We start from the raw sequence: 25,444 nt of genomic DNA, 5'->3' as shown, positions 1-25,444 counted from the left end.
ATGTTATTCTATAGAGAGGGTTTATCGTGTCAGGGTGACGATACAAGTCTATGGCTTTGCTGAGTGCAATAAAAGCAAAATGTGGGTTTCTAGGCCAAGTGTAAAAAACCCTTGTAGCCAGTGATGTTGGTTGATAACCAAAAAAATTGAAAATCATCCATTTTTTTAAACTTGTCATACCTGCTCAACAGCATGGCTCCAAATCGCTTCTACTTCGTGTTATAGTGGGACTACACTGGTGACATCACTGATTATGTCATCATTCTTGCACATGTGACCACTGAGGCAAGTGATTGGCCATAGTGGTCACCGAAGCCTCACCATCTCCAGTCCAGTCTGGAATGGAAGAGTAGGTTGTCTTCAGACCCCACCGATCAGAGCGAGCATATATCTTTAAACAACACCCTTAAAATGATGGGTGAAGTTTTTTCAGCTAAAAATTATTTATAGTAACCCCTGAATGGAAATTTATCTCAAATATGTGCAGGACCGCAGGTCAGTGGCCCAGACTTTTGGCTCACCATCTGCTTATGAAGACATTTAGGACACTCACTGAGTTGGAGCTGTTGGTTGGAGACCATATCTGTAGGGAACACTCATATCTATGTGATATCCATATATCTTATCTGTTCCTGCAGGTGGGGAATCTAGGTCTTCTCTTTATGCTGCTATTCTTCATTTTTGCCGCCTTGGGAGTTGAACTCTTTGGTGACTTGGGTAAGTCTGGAGAAAAATGTTGACTATGCCAGTGATGAAGAATGAAGACCATGTAAATCTATTGTTGGTATTTTTCCATAGAGTGCAGCGATTCTCACCCGTGCGAAGGTCTGGGGAGACACGCCACGTTCAGAAACTTCGGAATGGCCTTTTTAACTCTCTTCCGAGTCTCTACAGGCGATAATTGGAATGGGATTATGAAGGTAAACAATCAACAAAAATGTGTGAACATGTAAATTAAAAAAAAGTTCAACTCAACACCAACCAGATGGCAGAACAAAAGGGCCACTATGTTTCAGCAATATCCATACATGGGGCTTAAATGTAGGACCAGTCAGTAACAAAGTTGTGTCTCTTCAAGGAATGGATGAGCCCCAGCTCCCGAGGGCCTATTGTATGGGTTTTCCACTAAGCAATTTAGGATACATATCTGATCACAGAAACTGCTGAAGCACCCATGATCAGCAAAATGGGGGACCACAAGCCCCCATTATCTGGCCACTGTAGCTGATTTCCAGTCCTAGTTGGTGCTCCTGTGCTCCATTGACTTCTTTTGGATTTCTGGATCAGCTCACATGATAAACTAAAGTCAGAACTTGCAGTTCTTCATCTGACGATCTTGGGGTGGGAGTTGGGGACAAACGAAACCCTCCATGGTTAGACATCAAAGATGGAAAGGAGATAAATGTCCTTAATGGAGAAAAAACCCTTGTTGCCATATCTTAGACCCACCGATCTATCTCTCATTTTGTAAGCTTTATTGACATGTTACATATTTTGATTGGTGGGAACGTAAATGCCGAGACCACTAATCACTAACACAAAGGGGCAGACTTCTGGATCAGCTCTCATTATAAACTAAAGTCAGAACTTGCAGTTCATCATCTGACGATCTTGGGGTGGGAGTTGGGGACAAACGAAACCCTTCATGGTCAGACATCAAAGATGGAAAGACCACCAATCACTAACATAAAGGGGAAGATTCTCTCAACTGAGCCCCTTAGTTGTCGACTCTATGGGCTTATAGAAAGTCAATTGGGCAGATTTATCATGAGGGGCATTTATGTAAAAGTAAAACAATTGCCATCTACGCTGCCCTAATCTGCATCAACCTTTATCAAACGACGTTTGGGAAATTGGATGAATGTCTGGTCAAGGCGGCTCTGACTGCACAGAACCCATGCGATCAGCAGAATGGGGGTCTACCGTTACCTATCCTGTTATGCCGACTTTTGACGTTGGCCACCTTAGTCCTGCAAGCCATGAAGGAAGTCTCGTTAAAGTCAATGCCGCCCAACACAAGTTTGGATTCTGTGCTCCATACGCTCGGACAAATAACATGTTATTTCTAATTTTACGAAACAACATAAAGTTTTCAGAAACAGTACAATAATCCAGATTTTTTGATAATCCATTTTTTGATACTCTCTTAAAATTGGGGTAAAGAATTTGCCACGCTTCCTATAATATAGGGCAGGTCCCCAGCATCTCTCTTCTGCTAAAGGTTATTTCATAAAGAAGCTGAAAATCTCGGAGTCTCCTAGCAGCAGCTTCCATATTAGCGCTTTTGTTCCCTTCTTGTGACTCTCTGTGGAAATAATTCCTTTGGCATGGAAAAATCATTCTGCTCCTATAATGAGTTTATCACAGATAGGGCTCTGTAGACTGCACTCTGAGAGCACAGAGATGATACAGTGCTGCGTGTCCCTGGCGTCTGTAGAGCAATCTCTAACTGCACAGCATTCATTTCCCGCTGAATACCTCCCCCGATAATTTGCTTTTCTCGTTATTCTTACCTTTTATCGCTGTCCTGAGGGGAAGACATGGAAATGTTTAAAAGACATCACTGCCTGTTCAAATTTTGCATATATTTGCAAATATTAATATTATGTATTGTATAATGCAGCGTTAATGGTAGCCCACTCCACTGCACCATATACAGGAGGTGGCGAGGTACGCTACATGGGTGCCGGGGGGGAGATGACAACAACCTACTGTACCTCCAGGGAAGGGGAGCCGAATCTTCACTTCATGGGAAACTGTCCCTGGTTACCTGGATGCTACATAGTTCACAGAGAAGTGCAGACAAAACTGGTAGGATACAGGATTGGGATGGACATATTTAAAAGACATTAAATTACCATTTTTTTACCATAAATTTGATCTTCTGGAATGTAAAGTCAAATCTTAAAATATTAAGGAGCTTAAACTTTAGACTTGGACAGAATCATCATTTGGACAGAGTCATCTCATTGGACAGAGTCATCTCATTGGACAGAGTCATCTCATTGGACAAAGTCATCTCATTGGACAGAGTCATCTCATTGGACAGAGTCATCTCATTGTTATTGTAGTTATAAGCCGTATGTTGAGATTTTCATTCATTTGCAGCTCGCCTTTCACTGTTGCTATCTCGTTATCAGAGCATGCCCATTCTAGCTCTCACATTAGGTTGAGATTTTTTTTTTTTTCAGCCCAATCTTCAGATTTGCTGTTTAGACTTGGATAGAGGGAACAGAGTCATCTGTTTGCTATTTTCGAGTGGCCACTGTAGTTTTCACAATAGGTTGAGCTTTTCATTCTTTTACAGCTCACTTTGCAGCTTTAACTTGTAGACTTGGAGTCAGCAGAGCCATCTCAATGTTATTGTGGTAGAGAGCGGCTACTGTAGTTCTTAAAATAGGTTTAGATTCTCATTCTTTTCCTGCTACTTTTCAGCTTCGCTGTGTAGACTGGATGGAATTAGCAGAGTCATCTCATTGCCGTTATTACAGTAAGATGAGATTTTCATTCTTGTGCAGCTCACTTTTCAGATTTGCTACGTAGGCCCATTGTTATCAGAGCATGGCCATTCTGGCTCTCTCAGTAGGTTCAGATTTTATTCTTCTAACAGCTCAACCTTCAGCTTTGCTGTGTAGACTTGGACAATGTCAACAGAGTCATCTCTTTGTTATTTTAGAGTAGAAACTGTAGTTTTCACATTAGGTTGAGATTTTCATTCTTGTACAGCTCACTTCACAGCTTTGACTTGGAAACTTGAAGTCAGCAGAGCCTTCTTATTGTTATTATTATGATAGAGTAGTGTAATTCTCACTGTAGTTTTAGATTTTCATTCTATGGCAGCTTACTTTTCAGCTTTGCTGTGTAGACTTGGATAGTATCAGCACAGTCACCTCATTGCTATTAAAGAGTGTCCACAGTAGTTATTACAGTAAGATGAGATTTTCATTCTTGTGCAGCTCACTTTTCAAATTTGCTATGAAGACTTAGATAGAGTCGTCTCATTGTCTTTAGAGAGTGGACACTATAGTTCTAATAGTAGGTTACGATTTTCATTCTTTGCCGGATCACTTTCCAGTGTTACTGCATAGACATGGATATAGTCATGTCAATGTTATTGGAGAGTGACCACTATAAATCTGACAGTACTTTCAGATTTTAATTCTTTAGCAACTTTGCCACGTAGACTTGGATAGGGTCAGCAGAGTCATCTCATTGTTATTGGAGAGTGTCCACTATATGTCTCATGGTATGTTGAGATTTTCATTCTTTAGCAACTTTGCCATGTTGACCTGGTTAGGGTAAGCAGAGCCACCACATTCTCATTAGAGAGTTGAGAGTAATAACAAATATTAATAGTATTTCACTGCATGAAGCCTGGATAACTGAAAATAGCAATACTGTACTATATACTGTATAGCAGGTATGGAGTAAATTTCCATATATTACAGCTGCTATAAGTATACACACTGGGGCTCATTTACTAAGGGTCGGCGGTCCGCACTATCGTCGGAATTTTGGAGCACAGCAGATTTTGTTGCATCAGTGCCAGCTTTCACCCGACACAAATCGGGGGGCGGGCCGTCGGATTCGACGGATTCGGACAACGCGTGGGATTTAACAAAGCAATTTGTGTTGCAATCCAAGCACTTACATGCACCGGGAGGAAGATGGTGAACTCCGGCGGACCTGATCGGGGAAGCGACACATGCAGGAAATCGGGCACACGATCTTTGTGAATCGCGGCAGAAGTGGATTCCGGCGGACAACGCACCTCGGGGATCGCGCAGGGACCAGGTAAGTAAATGTGCCCCATTGTGAATCTTAACTTTTCCACATTATAGGTGAGAAATGTGTTTTTGCTACAGACTTTAGTACTAGAACCCCCAGCAGTCCTGGTGCTGTGCCCCCATATGAAGGCTGCAGTTGTATCATACAGCTCTGCCATGTCAATAGCCTCCAGATTGAATGGAGCAGTGAGACATAACCAAGTGATTGTCAGGGTCCCAGGGTTGGGACACTCACCACCTCTCCTGCGGAGCAGCAATAAGCTATGAATCCCTTTACTGGCAGATACATGTGTCTTTTATATGGCAGCACCCAGTGAGGGTTCTCGAGGCTCTTCCTCATACTTACATTTAATTGATGGAAAACTAAAATTACATTAGTGAGAATTTCCGGGTACAAAGCCATCGCGAAACTCAATGTGTCACTCCAGATGGAGTCCTAGAACATAACTCGGTAATTAGCTAATAATAAATGCCTATTTTAGGTTTCTCATCATATTTTAGGTTGCAGCTACTTGACTTTTATTGTATTGCATTTATCTTTGACAGGTCTGAAGATTTCTTAACATGCACAAGTATTCTTAGATATGAAAACTATTGGTTTCCTTTTTGGACTTCTTTAGGCAAACTCATTTACTACAGTATACTAATATAGGGTCTTTGTATCCATAGGGCAGTGGGTGCAGCTGCAGATCCTATGGCGGCAGGAGGGTCCCTGTCAGTTCTAGACATAATGGCCCACATTTATTTTGCGCCAGTTTTTTGTCTGACTTTGTACTCATCCGTGCGCCATATTTACAGTATAACTGCGACTCAACAGAGCTGTGTTACACGCTCTACGTTAAAGGTCCACCAAAAAATGTTGGTGCCACTTCCCGAGCACTCTGCAAGTTAGTGAAGCAAATGCTCTACTGATAATGATGCATGATATATAACATGAATATTATTTCTGACCTTAGGACACATTGCGTGACTGCAACGAGGAGTCCACCTGCTACAACACGGTCATCTCTCCCATCTACTTTGTCTCCTTCGTGCTGACGGCTCAGTTTGTTTTGGTCAATGTGGTGATTGCAGTCCTCATGAAACATCTAGAGGAAAGCAACAAAGAAGCCAAGGAGGAGGCTGAACTTGAGGCCGAGATGGAGCTAGAGTTCCAAATCCAGAACATGCAAAGTCCAGATAATGATAACTTCCTCTGGGCTGGAAGAGATCTCGGCTTTTCTGGGGATAGCCCTTATGGGTATATGAATTCTGTGAAAGATAAGGTTGACTCTCAGTCACTAGTCCATCCTATGGTAAGAATCTACGCTGTAGGTCATTCAGTTGTGGTTGTGTCTGATAAATACTACAAACACATGATTGTATGGCATCCTAGGGGGTTGTCCTCCATGAACTTTTTACAATTTAATAAAGTTAGAAGTCATCAAAATGAGACAACCCTTTAAAGAGGACCTACCCTCCTGACACATCTGATTTCTTTGTAGTCCTCTCTCCACGTCTACCTTGTTTGCCAGTAATTGTGATTATTTCAAGACTTCTACACCAGAAAAATGGTGAGCAGGTCCTCGTAACTCTCCCCCACTGTGTCCTGAAATCAGTTTTACAATGGGTGCTTCTAGAAGTTACCTGGTTTTCACCCTTTAACCACCTAATAGTGATCTAGACTTTGCTGTAGGGAAGCCACCACGTTGGTTAGCCCTAGTGTTGACATCATCTGCCCAAGATTGGTCAAGAGACACTGTATTTGTTGTCCAGAATCCAGGCAATGGGTCAGGAGAGGCAACACAGATTCCAAGAAGACTAAGGTCAACAGTGGTAAACGGAAGTCACAGGAAGTTCTGGAAAAATGGCAAAAAGATTTGGATGTGTATTCAAAAATCAAATCAACTTGTGGTCTTCACAACTTAGAAGTCTTCCACATGCTTTATTTTATACATCAGTGATATGTACTAAACATTTGGTAGAAAAACAGTTTGTTTAGTACCTAGAGATTGATACACTTTTTGTTTTGTTTTTTTCCCCAGGAGCGACATATGTTTGATACCATATCATTACTAATCCAGGGATCTTTAGAGGGTGAGATGAAGCTCATGGACAATCTTTCCGGTTCTGTATGCCACCATTATGCTTTGCCTCCATATGATAAAAGCTCCACCGATAAACAGGTTAGTCCCAGTAATGGAAATTCTTCTATCTGCACCAAAACATTGTATTATCACCTTCATAACGTCAGTCGTACACCTAACGAGTAGAGTCCGCTCTTCTATTGCATCTTCCACCATCTTCCACCATTGAACAACAGTTGAATATTGTGTACTATCAAACTCATCATTTTAAACAATAAAGATGAGGACAACAGGTGAGGAAACTAGATCTACATCACGTTGTTGTCCACAACTGAGATAAAGCGATGGTGCCATGTAGTCATGTGCATCATAGACATATGGGGAAGCAGGGGTGAACCATATAGTAGGATAGGGATGAAGAACGGCGGGGAGGAGGTCTCACCTCTCATTTTAGAACTCTATGGAACCAAAGCTAAGTACTTCAGAATTATAGCTTGATTTGTGCCAAAAAATGCAACAAATTTTTCATAGACTCTCTAAACCCTCTTTAACAAAGGCGGGATTTAGATAGAAATGGGTGGAGCTTAGTGGTAAATAGGTGATGTTAAAAACAGGCATTGTATTGAACCAAACTTCTGCTGAATTGCCAGCTTATTGTTGGTGAAAACCTCATGGAAGACTTACTAATAATGAGTCAGAATTGTGGTTTTAGAAATAAATGCCTTATACCAAGTGTATTCATTATATTTGTGCATTCTCTAACAATGGTGCATGGCTTATATTCCACTTGAATTGTTCTTTCATGTGGAATACTAGTAGTTACTAACACAGACATGACAATAAAAACAAGAGTACCAACACTCCAGACAAATCTGATTCACTGTGTTGTGACTAGCTTAGATCCTCAGGGGTGGAGCATGAGTCAAAAACACAAAAATGAATAATAAGTCTCCTCCCCTGAGGTCCTGCACTATTTATAATGCAGCTTATCCGGTATGCTTAGCTTTTAGAGTATGTGCCTTTCCCTTGTTAATTGTACATGTATTATCTTCACACTCTACAATATCATATAAATTGTATTCTTCAGAAATATACAATGGTACTAGAAGACCCTCATCCCAGTTCTTATATAAGTATCCTATCCTTACAGCAAGGATAATGCAGTGAAGCGAATAAAATTCTATTTATGTAAAACCTGCTTTCCTACAGATGCATAATCCACACATTTAATAATATTCATTATAATTAATTATAATGATATTATATAATGTAATAATAAATTAATATAATAATTATCTAAATGGGATTTATATATATTTTTTGGCGGTGAACACTAGAGAGGACAGTACCCAACTTTTCCGTTCAGGTTCAGCTTCCCGTCCCAGACGTAGTGGCTGTACAGCCGCCAATCCGGGAAACTGACGCCACTAGCCATGGCTATGATTGGCCAGGGGGTGTCCTCCTGACCAATCACAGCTTTGGCTAGTAGCTAGGGACATCAATGTGCTGCATTGGCTGTACGGCCACCAATCCGGCGATACATCCGGGTCAGGCTGCCAATCACCGACTGCAGACATCAAGTCTGCTCATCTCTAGTCGACCCAGTGGGTAGTATTTATCATTATCACAAAAAATTATTGCAACCTTTTCTGAAATTAGGTTGTGGCTGGGAGTTATAGGCAGTGGATATAGGCTTCCATGGTTATAGGGATTTATTTTAACCTCAGTGGGCTTGGTTGCACTTCTGGTATACAGACCGCCTGTAACTCTCTCTTTTATATTAGGCTTATGTCATTTCTGTATCAATCGTGACAATTTCCTCCTCCAAGTTTCTTTTTTGTAGTATCAGGCAAGAGTTTTTTGGGTCCACAAGAAAGCCAGTAGACCCCTATAGCCTCCATATTCAGCTTTCTTCTGCTACTCTAGGGCCTACTATTCGGGTTAGAGCCTGTGCCCCCCCGGGATCTTCTGTTCCTTTGGTGGACCGGTCTGATGCTGCTTTCTTGTATAGGCTGGTGCTCAGTTTGTATGCAATGATGTGATGTCATGACACTACTGTAGTTATTCCTGAGTCGACTTATAAGAAGCTTATTGGGTCCATTTGAAAGTATGAAAATGTATGGACCAAAGATATGAGAAAGCATCAAAAAGGAAAGAGAAGGCTGTGGCACGCCACACACATCCATGGCTATTAACCAAATGCTGATTCGGACAACACTTGTTTTTCCTCTATCCATTACTCTTGACTTGTCCAACCATGCACTCATGCTGAAAGGGGTATAGCTCCTCAAGAACACAAGAACTGGGCAAGATAAAATCAGAACTCCTGAAGCATATCCCATGGAAGGTTTGGTTGACATTATTCGGTGGGATATAATATCTAATATATATATAGCTACTCTATAATACTTTGGACATCCATAGCACAAACTTTTTACACTCTTGGATCAAAGACCAATCTTTGGTATTGTAGAAGGAACTATGACCTGCGGTATTATTTCTTCTATGTAGGACATTCTGGCTTCTTCTGATTCTTTTCATAGAAAGGACCATAAGATTTTCTCTGGTAGAGTCACACAGTCCTCACAGTAAAGAATCACCTTCTATGTTGATCTAGAAACTTTTCTCTCGTTGAATAGTATTTGATGACACCTTCTCGTGGTCACCAGTCTAGTCATCAGTCAAGCTTTTTTTTTTGGTCCAATCAATATTAAAAAGTTTCCTACTATATTTTCTGTATTTAAAGGTCCAAGTTGTCCAAGACAACTAGTCCCTGACATTCTTGATTTAAAGAAGATGCAGTGATGTCACCAAATAACCATGCCATGGTTTATCGGTGAAACTGGCCATGTCCTTCAGCACTAGTCATCGTCTGGCCAATGCCGATCTTGACTTAGGTGTTGATACAGAGTATTTCTTCTCATGCACTTTTCCCAGACTTACTATGTGTTATCCTCCACTCTCTCTTTAGGTTTTACGAACTGAATCAGAGGGACATCTGAAAGTGAGGAAATGCGTTTTTTTTGGGTTGACGTGTTCTCGTGTTGTCCCTCAGTGTTTCTTAGTGACGGTATACTGTAGATGTGGAGTTTTTGTCATTGTCTATCTCTGTAGTGGTTCCTTTAGATTTATACATGACTTTACTATGTCCCAAACATGTTTTCGAGAGAAACATCTGAATTTGGCCTTGTTTTGGAGAACTTGACATAAGTGAGCCTATCCTTTCCCCAATGATAACGATCCATTTTAATTTAGAAAATTGGACACTGGTGACCAGGGAGATCTTTGTGTAATGACTATATGCTGTATAGTATTATGTATATATATGTTGGAGCTTGCTGGTATTTCTGGGAAGGTATGTCTGCTTCTCGTGTATATGTCCTCTGACTTGTCTGGAGGTTTCCACTGTTTTATGTGAATTGTACTTGTATATATATATATATATATATATATATATATATATATATATATATACAGGCAATATATGGTTTGTAGGTTTGTTCTTAAGTTGAATTTGTATGTTAGTCAGAACTGTATATTTTATCATTGTAGCCCCAGCCAGAACTTTTTTGGTCTCTGTGACAATTGGATTTTAAAAATGTTGGGTTGTCATAAGAACCAGGATTAACAATAAAGCTTCATTACAGATGCCTGTGATAACTGTTACAGCTGATTATTGGAGCCTAAGGATAAAGTACAGTAAATTACCAATATCCAGAGGTCTGTTTGTAACTAGGGGTCGTCTGTAAGTCGAGTGTTCTTAAGTACGGGACTGCCTATATATATATATATATTTGTTGAGTTGACAGGAGGAATATTTTATTGGCTGAATAGACCTGATGCTGTTCTGTTCCTTTTGTTGATTTGGATCAGTGTTTACCATCTAGAGATATGACTTTGGGCAGAGGACAATGGCAGATGTAACCAATATTCTATGAATCGAGGTGTAAATATGAGGTGGTAGACATCGATTTATTATCACTGCCTGATTTGTCTGCTCCCCATGGGAGGATTTTTCTTGAGCATCTCTTCTGATAACTCTACGCTGTGCGCTATGTCTGAAACACATAATAAGCCAGTTCCGGGTCAATTGTCAATTGTTTGTGAGGTAAAATTTTGGCAAATTTAGCTTAAATGGACTGTCCAACCCAAGACACTTTTCCCCACTGACCCCATGTTAGTAAATGGGGTGCCAATTACAGATGAGCACCTTCTCTTCTCTACAGGAGGACGCGTGTTCTCCTCCTTCTCCAGACACTGGAAGGAAAAATATCGCATCACGGTCCATAAATAATGTGTTGTCTCAGCTGAATGGGGGCATTTGGTTTTTGGTTTTTAGTAGGGTGTGCCCACTGCACCATACGTCTAATGACTTATATCTCATTGGGTAGAATCCATTAGGGTTCCCATATTTTGGTGCTCCATGTAATAGCGCACCCTGCTATACTATTGCTAGGCGGAGTATATAGTAAGGTCATATACCCATAAGGGCCCTAGGTCATGTGGGTCATCTGTGTGTGACCGCTAGTCATTTGGTGATAACAATAGAAGCCTGCGACGCATATGGATCGTACACAGGACAGTGGACATGAGCCCATATAAGTAAAAGGGGATTGTGTACTAGCCACTGAAACAACAACTAACACGTGGCCCCTATACTATGTTCTTGTGAAGGGTTTCTAACACAGTGTGAACGCTGCCATACTGTACAGCAGTGTATAGTGCCCTCTAGTGTATTAGGTATAGGACTAGGCTTGAATATATTTGTTAGGCCTCTGGACGCCATAGCAACACATGTGCACCGCAGGACGTGGCCCTTGTCAGGTTATGTAGACTGAATACAGTTACAAGGAACCTGCCAGGGAAACTTAGGACACTAAACGTTATGAAGAAGTGATTCATAGAGTAAAATTAGCCCCATTTGGGGTTGTGTAAAAAAAACCTTATACTTACTAAGAGATGAGATTTATCTCCGGGTGGTGGTTTGGAAGTCAGGGAAGTACACCTTGCCTTCATTGGGCATGCTCCTAGGTTTAGCGTCCCAAATCGCCATGACAGCTTCTCAAGATCAGAGTATCTTCACACCTACAGTAACCTATGACAGCAGAAGGATGAATTTTAGTCATAACAAGCACTGCTTGGTGACATTGTAGACCACTGATGGCGAACCTTTTAGAGACTTCAACCAAAACCCACTCATTTATCACAAAGTGCCAATATACGCAGTCATGTATTTATTGATTGAACTGTTCTCATACCTGCCTCCTGAGGACAGCGATACAAATGAAAGCAGGAGGGCAAATTCTGACTATCACTGTATCACTGCCAGCAGGAGGACCTTCAAAGATATTATAGATTATAGGTGAAGAGATTATAGGTGCCAGGGATCCAAAGTTATGGTTCCTATAATTCAGGACGGATCTCATACATGCTTGGCCACTAAGGTGCCACCCTGTGAGGACATATGGGATACTTCCTTGGAAATTAAAGGGTTGAAATAGTAAATTAGTAAATCTTGACTTGTGTGGACCTACAGTTAGATTATTTTGAGTCCTGTCTGGTGAACTCTGAGCTGAGTTTGAGTGCCCACTGGCCACCTCTGGCACCCGTGCCATAGGTTCGCCACCACTATTATAGACCCTGCCATCAACGCAACATCATACTACGTAGAGGACAGGGCTGCTTTACTTTGTGCCGTACATGCTGATATGTCGGAATAGAAAGGTTGGGAGCTGTTGATAAGGGCACATGGACACAGTTATATTGTATTTTCCATCCATGAAAGATGAAATGAATGGCTCATAGGTGACACCTGTGTACCACCATATATGGACCCATACACTAGATATACCACCACCTGTGTACCATCCATATGTGGACCCAAGCACTTATAGTAGATGAACTCAAGCCTCTGTAGCTCAGGTTCTTGGCCCCCATGAGAATCTTGCCCGTGTGTATGTGGACATAGTAGTGGATAGAAACTAGGATGAAAACTAGAACCTAAAGGCCAAAATGTGGACTGTGCCCCTGTAGGCTGTGATCAGACAGCGCAGTAAATGTAAATGTCTTCATCTCACACATCAGTCATCCATATTCTTTCGTGTCATGTGTTCGGGAGACATTTAGGTAACATTTTATTTTTGTTCTTTTCTTATTCTTGGACATTTTCCCTCATTTAGATTCCTCTAGCGGAGATGGAAGGACTGTCCATGACTTCCGATATTATGTCCGAAAAGTCCTGGTCCTTAGCCCTAACGGACGACTCACTGCCAGATGACATCGTCTTTAGCGTTCTCGAATCAAAAGTATCCGTATTTATTTCTATCGTATTCAGACTTTTTACTCAAAATGATTCCAAAAAATATCTCAAATCTGCTGCGATTTGTATTGTATTTGTTTCAGAGATTGACAATTCTGTTAGCATATAGTGCTAGGAATAGTGTGCCGAAGATATGTAACTGTAGCATATCTTATCAAGGAAAGGGGCTTCTTCTCGCAGTTATCAGGCTCTTTTCCTCCTCCTCCGCTTTCTTATTCACATTCACATTAGTCCGTGACTCACTGAACTGTTTCATTTCAGTATCAATGAATATTGGGGAAGTGGAAGGGGGGAGGACTGAGCAGGAGATGAGTGAGGCTTCTAGACATACACTGGTCAGTACTTCTCTGTAATCTCCTTTTTTGATTCTGCTGATACTTTTGAATAGCAGAATTATGTCTTCTATACGTTCTGTGTGAAGTGTATGGGAGACAGTATAGCAGCTAGTCTCCAGCCTCCAGCTCTGAGACAACTGAGAAGTAGAGATAGAGCCTTGAAGGGGAAAAACTGCTAAATAATGCAGAATACAAGTCCTATAATAGCCAAGAAAAGTTAGACGTAAGGTTGTATACGCTCAAAATTAATATTATGCAGAGAGTCTGCCTATATATTCCGTGTATAAGTGTCAGTAACTTTCAGGTTAGTGCTGTACCCCTCTAGATCAGTAGAGACCCATAGAGACTGCTAAACCTTGTTCTCTACAGTGCTGAGTCTGAACTGTTTTCAGTGATGGATGGGAGTTTCAGGGCCTAGTTAACAAATGCTTGTAGTAAGGCTGTGGCCAAAGGCCATGAAGTATCCTTCTATATTCTAGCGCCACAGCCTGCTCTACTCTGCAGATTTACTGGATCGATGAGTCTGTGCTGAAATGAAGAAGAATATACAATGGCACCTAGAAATGCAGTTCTGGTGTCATTTTAAATCTCCCCACCAGGAAGAAAGACTGTATACAAATGAGCTTGAGGGTCTCCAGGTTCATTTGAATACAGTCCTTCATCCTGGTGGTAAGATGAACCTTTAAATTTTGCACCTGGATTGTGTTTCTAGGTACAACCCTACCAGAGACATGTACTGTTAAACTTACAGTCTGGAGTCTGATTTTCTGATACAGGTCACACACCTGAAAAAAAATGCTTTGTGCTATGTGAAAGGGGTGAATTTCATCTTTAAACTGTCACCAGAACTGTGTCATTGGGTGCTACGTATTTGCCAGCACTTTTTTTTATTCAGCTTTTGAGCTGCTGTTGTTAAGAAGTTTTGTTTCATGTAGGTATTTCGGAGGATTTTTCAGCATTTTGTCTGTGGATTTACATTGGATAAGATGAAGGTTTTTTTGTGTTTTTTTTTTAAACAGCACCATGCTTTAGCTGTATTTAGTATTGCGGCTCAGCCCTAGTGATAGGGATAGAAAAATAATACCAGAAGAGCCTTTCTATATACAGATTATTCATATGTCACCATACATACAGTGCTATTACGTGTCAGTGTCCACGACCTATAGTATATATAGTGCCGATATTATATAGGTATATGGTCTATTCCTATTTCATCAGGAATCACAGTTTTATTTCCTTCACTTTCATCATAAACATTACAGTAGGATCTTCTATCATCTCACAGCAGTAACATCCCATCGTATGTTGTCATCTCCATATACACCTCCATATGACTAGAATCTACATGGTACAAGAATGAGGGGGTCACACTAACAGCCCCAATTTTGGGAACCCGATGGTTCCTACACACAAGACCATTGTTGATCCAATGGGACCCGCCAATCCTATGTGTGTTTTGATGAGGCGTCTGGCAGTGGCCTCCCTCTTTCGATTTGAAACACGTGCACTCCTGGCTGAGCCAAGGGTCCGTGTGTGTGGGGGGGCTTGGAGGAATAGCACATTGGTTATATAAAACTTTCACACCCTCTAGAGTAATGTACAATGTACCCTAGTGCTGTGATATCATATATACTGTGCGTTACAGGTACCAGGAGACGGGTGATGGGTCCCAGTACTGGAGGGTAGTCCAGATTGGGCCCACTAGAAGTTATTTTGTATGAATAATTTTTATTCTGCATTTTAAGCAATGCCTCATTTAATGGGGCCACAAACAGTGAAGACCTTCAGCAGAAACCATAGGCTTGGTCAAAATACTCGTGGATTTTTACCATAAGGTGGTAGAGGGTCTTCAGTTCTCATTGGGACCCGAGATCGATGATATACACTGTATATTTGGAAAAAAGTCATCGATATACCGCACCACTTTGTTAAATTTCCGGCTGCAGATTTGGATGAGTCAAGTGAGCTCTATAGCCCATGAGAAAATCCACGATACCTATACAGATTGGCATGTATATGATGAGTCCAGTCCAATCCATTACAGGTTTGGTGGGGAAGGCTCCAGTCATCTTTATGGCTTTGTAGTAGATAGTTTTCTGCTTCCTGTGTGACATCCCAGTACACAGGAAATGCATCATTACTGGCAACTGTAGATCACCACCTACTGCCACCACTAGAGGGAGCTCAGGAGCTTACTGCAGACAGTATCATTTGATCTATATTATCAATGATCTGTAAGTATCTGAGCTCCTCCTAGTGGTGGTGACTGTAAGTGCAGGGGGTTTGGAGTTCCATATCAGAAAATTGTTCCAAAGTAGTTTCCAGCACAAAAGAGTGCAATCTATGTAGAATCTTAATAATAAAGAATCAGACACAAAGTTTTTTACTATTTCATTTATATTTTAAATTAATTATTCAAATTTTTTTTTTGCTTTATTTTATTTCAGAATGAATATTCTCCGATGCAGAAGTCGTCAGCTGCGAAAGAAAGCAATTTGTTAAGTGTCAAAAAGCCTTTGGTTTGCAGAACTCACTCACTGCCGAATGACAGCTACATGTTACGGACCGAACACGTGTGTGCAGAATGCCAAGCCCAGAGGAGCCTCTCCTGCCGGAAATCAGGTACCACAGCGGATCACAGGATAGAACAGGAGCTACACAGGCAATCCAAGAGTAGTACAGAAACTGATACTACTGCCAGGGACCAACTACTCCTAATATCTGCATTCATCTACTCATACAAGCTGCTCAGCTCCTCCTGCTCTATAACATGCTGCCTGCAGATAGGACACTATGTACAATCTACTCAGCTCATCCTGCACTATAACATGCTGCCTGCAGATAGGACACTATGTACAATCTACTCAGCTCATCCTGCTATATAACATGCTGCCTGCAGATAGGACACTATGTACAATGTGCTCAGCTCCTCCTGCTCTATAACATGCTACCTGCAGATAGGACACTATGTACAATCTGCTCAGCTCCTCCTGCTCTATAACATGCTGCCTGCAGATAGGCGGCTATGTCCAACTGCTCAGCTCCTCCTACTCTATAACATGCTGCCTGCAGATAGGACACTATGTACAATCTGCTCAGCTCCTCCTGCTCTATAACATGCTGCCTGCAGATAGGACACTATGTACAATCTGCTCAGCTCCTCCTGCTCAATAACATGCTGTCTGCAGATAGGACACTATGTACAATGTCCTCAGCTCCTCCTGCTCTATAACATGCTGCCTGCAGATAGGACACTATGTACAATCTGCTCAGCTCCTCCTGCTCTATAACATGCTGCCTGCAGATAGGACACTATGTACAATGTCCTCAGCTCCTCCTGCTCTATAACATGCTGCCTGCAGATTACACTGCATATACGTGGTCACAGCCTCACTCTTAGGTCATTGACTCCCTAAAACTTCCTCAATAATGTGGACTATGATTCATTGCCCCCGCACATCAATGCGTCTTATTGGGTGCTATCAGCTGCTTACCAGGAAGACCACCAAAGAACCAGTGCCACTTGTTGCCATCACAATGTTGAGTTGGTAATGTTGGGTTTACATCATGTTTACATTGAATCCAGGTTGCATTCACACAAACACCATGTTCAATGCAATGTAAACACAATGTTAGCTCGGTGTAAACAACGTAAACGCAGCTGTATGGACACAGCCTCTCAGTACAGCTTAGGCTACATTCACACTACAGTATGGGGGACGTATATACGGCCGATATACGTCCCCCATACACTTCTATGGGCTCACGGCCCTGTACGGGAGCGGTACGGTGCCGCACGTGTGCTCCGTAGCCTGGGAAAAGATAGGACATGTCCTATCTTTTCCCGTGATACGGCGCCGTGCGCTGTATCTTCCTATGGAGAGGGGCTGGGGGGAACAGCGCTCATCCCCTGCTCCTCTCCGCAGCGCCGATGTATGCCCGCCGTACTACGGTACAGCGGGCATACATCGTGTGAATGTAGCCTTAGACTGACAGTCAACGTCTGGACGTGAAACTGCATTCACTCGTGGTTGTTTGATACACAATTCAAAAAATGCATCTAAACGTGATGTAAACGCAGCGTTAACACAATGGGGGTCATTTACTTAGGGCCGATTTGCGATTTGCGCCAATTTTCCCTGTAGTGTCCCGGGTTTCTGGTGCACGCGATCGGATTGTGGCGCATCGCCGCCGGCATGCATGTGACGGAAATCGGGGGCGTGGCCGAACGAAAACCTGACGGATTCGGAAAAACCGCCGCATTTTTAAAAAAAAATTGTCGCTCGGCATGTGCTTACCTTCACTCGGTCCGGCTTGGTGTACTCCAGTGCGTTCCGATGCTCTTCAGCGCAGCAGCGACACCTGGTGGATGGCGGAGCAACTACCTTAGTGACCCAAATCCACCGCAGAGAAGGCGCCGCTGGATCGCGAATGGGCCGGGTAAGTAAATCTGTCCCAATGTAAACAGAAGGTAAACGCACTCAAAGTGTGGATACGGCCTGACACCTGATCAACCTTTGCTGTCGTGAGCTGTTATTCACTTCATAGGATAATGTAACGTCTTCTTCTGTTTTGACATCTTCGCAGGTTCTAGCGTTCACGTTGACAGCCGCTGCCTCCTACAAGAAGCTGTGCTAAATGATGTCACCTCCGAATTAGTCATCCCAAAACTCAGCGCCCCTCTGCGCTCACCATCTACACACAGAATGCTCCGGAGACAGGTTTGTCATTGTAAATTCTTAGTCATTTTTAGCACTTGCTATTCCCCCTCGTACAATGCAGAGAGTTTATAAGGTCCTGAGATTCCTGCAGCACGGGCACCAGCGGCAGGGAGGAAGTACAGGGCTGTAGTAATTCTTGTCTCCTGTGATGGGAACGCATGGTCTGCCGCCTGCACGTGCATGCTATACAGGGAAACGGGACTCTTCACCATTAACTATATCGTCTTAATTTCAAGTAGAGGTTTGAACGGAGCGACTGGAGTACAGAAGGTACATGAACAGAGGGTTGAACAGGAGAGTAAAACATGGCTGCCATCCAGGGTTTAATCCAAGTTATGGAGCTCAGCTCCTCTGACAAGAATAGGATTGGATTGTAATACCACACCCGACCTGTGGACAGGTGTGGCACTGTTCTCTACAGAAAGATGCACCTTTTTCTAGTCTTGGACAATCCATTTACTGTATCTTCAGGTTTTTAGAGTTCCAGCTTTCTTTCCCCAACACCTTCCTTGTCCATAATCAAAATTTTGACCCAAGGGGGTGTCAAGTTACAAAAAGTTACACTTTTATCTCCAGTCCAGTGTGTCAACCCCCCCTTTCGCCTCTGGTCTACGTTGCTATACTGAGGCTCAGGACGCATTCACATGTTGCGTTTCAGTTTTAAACATAATGGGGCACATTTACTTACCCGGTCCAGTCGGGATCCAGCGGCACGTTGTCCAACGAGGATTCGGTTCTGCCGGGATTCACTAAGGTCCGTGCGCCCGATGTCCACCAGGTGTCGCTGCTGCGCTGAGGTACGCCGGAGTTCACCTCCTCCGTCCCGGTGCATGTAAGTGCTGATCTTGCGACACAAATTCTTTTTTAAATTCCGCGGGTTTTCCGAATCCGTCGGGTTGTCCGATGGCCACGCCCCCTATTTCTGTCGGGAAATCGTCGGGAAACCCGATGAAAGTGCGCGATTCGGACCCTTAGTAAATGAGCCCCAATGGGGAGGGGTTTGGCCACGACATCCAACACGTTCTGCTTGTAAATTATACAAAACACTTGGTGCTCCTTCCAGAACATGTGAATGCGGCCTCAGGGGTGACGTTTCCTTCATAGTCCGCACCTGCTACAGCCTAATTCACACCACATGTTAACACGTAACGTTTGTTAGCGCATTGTAAACACAATTCATTTGCGTTTACGCTGCGTAAACATGACGGCAACATTCTGTTTATGTAAATGTTGTTAAGAAAATGGACAGTGAGGGCGGAAAGTATTCAGATCCCTTTACATTTTTCACTCTTTGTTTCATTGCAGCCAATTGGTAAGATCAGAAAAGTTCTTTATTTTTTTGCTCATTAACGTGCCCTCTGCCCCATCTTTACTGAAAAAACAAAGATGGAGATATTTTCGCTAATTTATTGAACAAAAAACTGAAATATCAATATGAGTATTCAGCCCCCGGTGATGAGTATTCAGCCCCTGGTGATGAGTATTCAGCCCCCGGTGATGAGTATTCAGGTCCTGGTGATAAGTATTCAGCCCCCGGTGATAAGTACTCAGCCCCCAGTGATAAGTATTCAGCCCCCGGTGATGAGTATTCAGGTCCTGGTGATAAGTATTCAGCCCCCGGTGATAAGTACTCAGCCCCCAGTGATAAGTATTCAGCCCCCGGTGATAAGTATTCAGCCCCCAGTGATAAGTATTCAGCCCCCGGTGATAATTATTCAGCCCCCGGTGACAAGTATTCAGCCCCCGGTGATAAGTATTCAGCCCCTGGTGATGAGTATTCAGCCCCCAGTGATAAGTATTCAGCCCCTGGTGATAAGTATTCAGCCCCCGGTGACAAGTATTCAGCCCCCGGTGATAAGTATTCAGCCCCCGGTGATAAGTACTCAGCCCCCAGTGATAAGTATTCAGCCCCCGGTGATAATTATTCAGCCCCCGGTGACAAGTATTCAGCCCCCGGTGATAAGTATTCAGCCCCCAGTGATAAGTATTCAGCCCCCAGTGATAAGTATTCAGCCCCCGGTGATGAGTATTAAGCCCCCGGTGATAATTATTCAGCCCCCGGTGATAAGTATTCAGCCCCCGGTGATAAGTATTCAGCCCCCGGTGATAAGTATTCAGCCCCCGGTGATAAGTATTCAGCCCCTGGTGATGAGTATTCAGTCCCCGGTGATGAGTATTCAGCCCCCAGTGATGAGTATTCAGCCCCCGGTGATAAGTACTCAGCCCCCGGTGATGAGTATTCAGCCCCCGGTGATGAGTATTCAGCCCCCGGTGATAAGTATTCAGCCCCCGGTCATGAGTATTCGGCCCCCGGTCATGAGTATTCAGTCCCTGGTCATAAGTATTCGGCCCCCGGTCATGAGTATTCGGCCCCCGGTGATGAATATTCGGCCCCCGGGTAACGAGTATTCGGCCCCCGGTGATGAGTATTCGGCCCCTGGTGATGAATATTTGGCCCCCGGTGATGAATATTTGGCCCCCGGGTAACTAGTATTTGGCCCCGGTCACAAGTATTCGGCCCCCAGTCATGAGTATTTGGCCCCCGGTGATGAGTATTCGGCCCCCAATCATGAGTATTCAGCCCCCGGTGATGAATATTCGGCCCCCCGGTGATACCATAAGTATTCAGCCTTTGCTCGGTGTTGAGTAGAAGCAGCTTTGGAGCCTGGATTTGGGGATCCTCAGCCTTTTCCCTGCAGATCCTCTCCAGTTCCCTCAGGTTGGATGGTGAACGATGGTGGAAGCCACTTTCCAGTCTCTCCAGAGATGCTCCATTGGGTTTAGGTCAGGGCTCTGTCTGGGCCGGTCAGGAATGGTCACAGAGATGTTCTGAAGCCTCTGCTGTGTTATTGTAGCTGTGGCTTAGGGGCATTGTCTTGTTGGAAGGTTCGGCCCAGTCTGAGGTCCAGAGCTTCTAGAAGAGGTTCTCATCCAGGATATCTCTGTACTTGGCCACATTCATCTTGGTCCTGCACCCCCATAGCCCGATGCTGCCCCCCTATGTGTCACTGCTGGGACTGTATTTGGCAGGTGATGAGTGGCGCCAGGTTTTCTCCGACACTTTGAAATTTTTGGTGTAAATTCTCTCTTCATCTCATCAGAGCAGAGAATCTTATTCCTCATAGTCTGGGATCCTTCATGTGTTTTGCACACTGTATGCGGATTTCATATGTCTTGCTCTGAGGAGAAGCTTCCAGACTCTGCCATAAAGTCCCGACTGCTGGAGGCTGCAGTGATAGGTGACTCCCATCTCCCTCCTGCATTTCTGGGGCTCACCACAGTGATCTTTGGGTTCTTCTTTACTTCTCTCACCAAGGCTCCTCTCCCACAATTGCTTAGTTTGGCTGGAGGGCCAGGTCGAGGAAAAATTGTGGTCGTCCCAAGCTTTTTCCATTTAAAGATTAAGAAGGCCACTGTGCTCTTGGGAACCTTGAGTGCTGCAGAAATTCTTTTGTAACCTTGGCCAGATCTGTGCCTTGCCACAATTCTGTCTCTGAGCTCCTTGCCTTTCCTAATCAAGTCAAATCACTTTAAATAAACACAGCTAGACTCCAATGAAGAAGTAGAACCATCTCAAGGAGGGTCAGAAGGAAATAGACAGCATGTAAGTTAAATATGAATGTCACAGCATGTGATATTGACCATGTGATATTTTAGTTTTTCTTGCTTAATAAATTAGCAAAAATATCTACATTTCAGTTTTTTTCTGTCAGGATGGGGGCAGAGTGCACATTAATTAACATAAAACTCATCTTACCAATTGGCTGCAATGAAACAAAGTGAAATATTTAAAGGGGTCTGAATACTTTCCATACCCACTGTAAATACATTGTAAACACAATGTGTGAATGCACCCCCAAGGCTTTAGCGGGGGCGGGCTATGGGCAGGTCGTCACTGCTGAGTCTCTATATACAAACAGAGGTCCGTGGTGATGGGAGGTGCCACTCTGGACCGGAGGTTGGAGCTGAAGTAAGTAGAAGTTCTTTATTACTTTTACTCTACCTGGGCCCAATCCTAAAAAAAATAATGAACCTGGACAATCCCTTTAAGTAGAAGATCCAACTGGACATTAGGCACAAAGCACAATTTTTACCTAGACCCAAACACTGATGGGTCATAGTACCGGTTCTTACATCGGGCAGGTACATGACCGATCCGCTGAGATCCAGTGATAAAGCTTCTATGTTGCTCATATAAATTAAAATCCAGGGATATAGAAATAAGTATACTCTTATTTTTTTTGTTTTTTATTAAATAAATTTTATTCTTTTTTAATTTATATATTAGTTTATTATAATTTTCTTTATTATTCAGTGTCTATTTGAAGAGGACCTTCACCATCTCTACCGACCCCAACTTTTTGCCTCCTTTAGTAGGTGTCGCTCCACTGATTCTAGAACAGTTAGATTTCACTCTCTAGTTTGCAACACGAGCAATCAGTGCCATTAGTTTCAACACCCGGTATGCAATCTAGACCGTCTACTGTCAGGTGGGTGGAGCCAGATTGTCTGCTCTAGCTCAGGACCACCCATCTGACCATGGGAAACCTTATCAGCATGTTGGGTGCTTGGTGTATAATAGCGGTGATTGCTCGAGGACAGTCGGAATCAGAGAATAACTTCCAACCGTGCCGGAATCAGTGGAGTGGCATCTATTGAAGGGAGCAGAGAGTCGGAGTTGGCGAAGGGGGGGAAAGGTTCTCCTTAACACATTTCGTTTTTTTATTACAGAAAGCAATCCACAACGATTCATTCGACACGTTCGTGGACAACAAAGAAAGCGACCAAGGTGAAGCGGACGACATTGCCGTAACGTTACCAGTTTGCCAACTACCTACAAACGTGCCAACCGTTATAACGCCAATGGATCCTGAAAGAACTTTACGCGAGGTGGAAAGACAACCTGTTTACACACAACATTGCCACGACGCCGCTCACTGTCCCGGGGCTTCCCAGACAAGTAGAAACAAGTTCACAGAATCCAGCACCACCCAAGAAAGGACACACTTATTGAACCCATCTCAATGTCAAAAACATTTCAGCCTCCAAACGTGCGAGGCGTTAAAATACTATTCGGCTGCCTACTCATTAAGCCAGAAAGTACAACTGGAAAACTCGAACAATGTAGTTTTAAGAGACATGAAGAAATTTTACAGCATGGATGCTCACGGTGCCCTTAAAAAGACAACCTCGTGGCTGGAGGACGCCAGGAGACATTCTATCGAAATCTGTTCGGTGGAGAACGCCAAGTCTCACTATCCCGCTTCCCGTTCTTGTGGCTTCATCAGCCATATACTCAACGAAAGGGAAGACTTCCAAACGGGACACATCCCACAGTGCCCGGACTGCACAGCCTCGGGCGGGCCTCGCAGACATCCCTGCTTAGAGGCAGAAGCTTTAAGAAGACAATCGTACTCATTAGATTCCAAGGACCTTCCAAAAATAGTCGACCCTTTAGTTCCAGAGATGTCAATATCCTAATTTCTATTGATACTTTTTTATGGGTTCAATTGAAAAAAAAAAATTTGCCTATTTTTGATTGAGTGGGAACATTTGTTACCAAACGACGAGCTGCTTCGGTGGGTTAAAAGCGGAGAAACTTGAAAGTCGGCAGCTCAGGGGAAAATACTTGAACACGTGTTCTATTCGGACAAACAGCAATACAGTTTCAAAGGATTTTCACATTTCTCTAGCTAGTAAACTCATGTTATTTTTATGAAATAAACTCTTTAGAGTGTCAGCTAGACGTGTCATATGGTCTGTCACGGGTGTATATGGTCCGGACATATAGGATGTCTCAGCGGACAAACTTCTAGAACCTGCATAGTACAGAACATGTCTACAGAGGGGTTGTCCCACCATGGATCACAGGTTAGGGTGTGAGTAACAGATCACTGGGGGTCCAGCTATGAGGGAATATGGAGAACTGTAGACCTTGCGTGACTGGTGCTCCATTGTGGTGATCTCTGAAGAAGTTCATAGAGAATTGGTCAAACATGACCAATCACACTCTTGGGTCTCATGATCGATGGAGGCCCTCCGGCTTCTGTAGTCTGTGGTGGGACAACCCCTGAGACTGTGTTCATACGTTCCAGTTGGTTTGTGCTTAGAAACACAATCGGAACGGGGGTGGGTTGGCCTGATTGCATATGAAACGCATGATCGGTAGGGAGCACCAAGTGTTCGTAAACAATGAAAAACATGTGGAGCTCCCTACCGATTTACATGTGTTACGGTTGAAACTCTAATTCCAATCGTGTCTAGCACCATCTCAATCCAATTTAATTGTGTTTCTAAACCGGAACATGTGAACACAGCTGTAGGTGTAATATGGGTGAATGTGGGCGTTCTCCCTCAACCACAATTACAGGTGAAAAGTGTCCCATACTTCTGCATGCAATGGAAGAGAGTAATGGAAACCATAGGCTGTGTTAATGGAACCTCCTAATGCAATTATACCTTCATCTGTCTCCTCCCCCTTGTAGCCAGTGACATGGTTGTAGTCTGTCGCTGTGGAGACGCATATATCTGTATAAGGGCTGGATACACAACATTTTTACATAAAGACTTTTTGCCTGGTTACTTCATTTTTCTATGCGCCACAACATTTTAAACTACTATAAAATATGATCTTTGAGGCTGGATATCAAATATTTTTTACTTTTCATCAAGAACCTTCAATTATAATTTATATAAAACTTAATGTCATTGTTTTTGTTTTGTTCCAAAGATGCCTCAGGGATGGGTGGCACTTCAAAAGGCGTCTCTAATAGATTGTTGACTATTGGACTACCCCCTAGGATCGGTAATTGACTGGAGGCAGGGGCATCCATGGGCTCTGGGCTGTATGAATATTATAGTCCCTACAAGTCTGGAATCACTTCCTACGTCTGGTACTAGAATCAGCTTTTTGGGGAATGTGTCCCTTTGGCCTGCTTTCAGTCTGCGGTTTCAGGACCTTTGGGGGACCTTCAAGGGTCCTGAAATGGCTCTTGTGTACAAGTGTATTGAGAGCAGGAACAGATGTAGGAGGATTTCATGGGTGAAGATCCTTCTCGCTCTAAAATTTGGTGGGTGGTTTGGGAGACCATGGGCCCCCGAGAAGCCTTGGGCCCTGGGCTGCCACCCAAACCATTTATACCATCTATATTATATCCACTGCTGACTGGAGGTCATTTGGGCTCCGACACCGTTGGCTTTATGCACTAACTGTGCA

General features: G+C 43.3%; 1 protein-coding gene across 7 annotated transcripts in view; it reads left to right on the top strand.

Moving 5' to 3' along the window:
• Positions 1 to 23,968, top strand: part of CACNA1G (calcium voltage-gated channel subunit alpha1 G) — a 205,551-nt gene extending 181,583 nt beyond the window's left edge. For 4 of the 7 annotated variants that reach the window (XM_072112368.1, XM_072112366.1, XM_072112362.1 and 1 more), the window contains 9 exons: positions 639 to 717; positions 799 to 920; positions 5,744 to 6,082; positions 6,812 to 6,952; positions 9,825 to 9,857; positions 13,033 to 13,158; positions 15,955 to 16,129; positions 18,095 to 18,228; positions 22,960 to 23,968. In XM_072112368.1, the coding sequence (XP_071968469.1) occupies positions 639 to 717; positions 799 to 920; positions 5,744 to 6,082; positions 6,812 to 6,952; positions 9,825 to 9,857; positions 13,033 to 13,158; positions 15,955 to 16,129; positions 18,095 to 18,228; positions 22,960 to 23,709 (1,899 nt within the window). In that variant the 3' untranslated portion in view covers positions 23,710 to 23,968. The remainder of the gene's footprint in view (positions 1 to 638; positions 718 to 798; positions 921 to 5,743; positions 6,083 to 6,811; positions 6,953 to 9,824; positions 9,858 to 13,032; positions 13,159 to 15,954; positions 16,130 to 18,094; positions 18,229 to 22,959) is intronic. The other 3 variants (XM_072112364.1, XM_072112367.1, XM_072112369.1) reach the window with 2 other exon arrangements.
• Positions 23,969 to 25,444: the final 1,476 nt, after the last annotated feature.

This window comes from Engystomops pustulosus, chromosome 6 (genome assembly GCF_040894005.1).
Source record: "Engystomops pustulosus chromosome 6, aEngPut4.maternal, whole genome shotgun sequence".
Lineage (NCBI taxonomy): Eukaryota > Metazoa > Chordata > Amphibia > Anura > Leptodactylidae > Engystomops > Engystomops pustulosus.
Note: the sequence above shows the minus strand (reverse complement) of the source record. Positions and strands in the feature narration are given on the sequence as shown.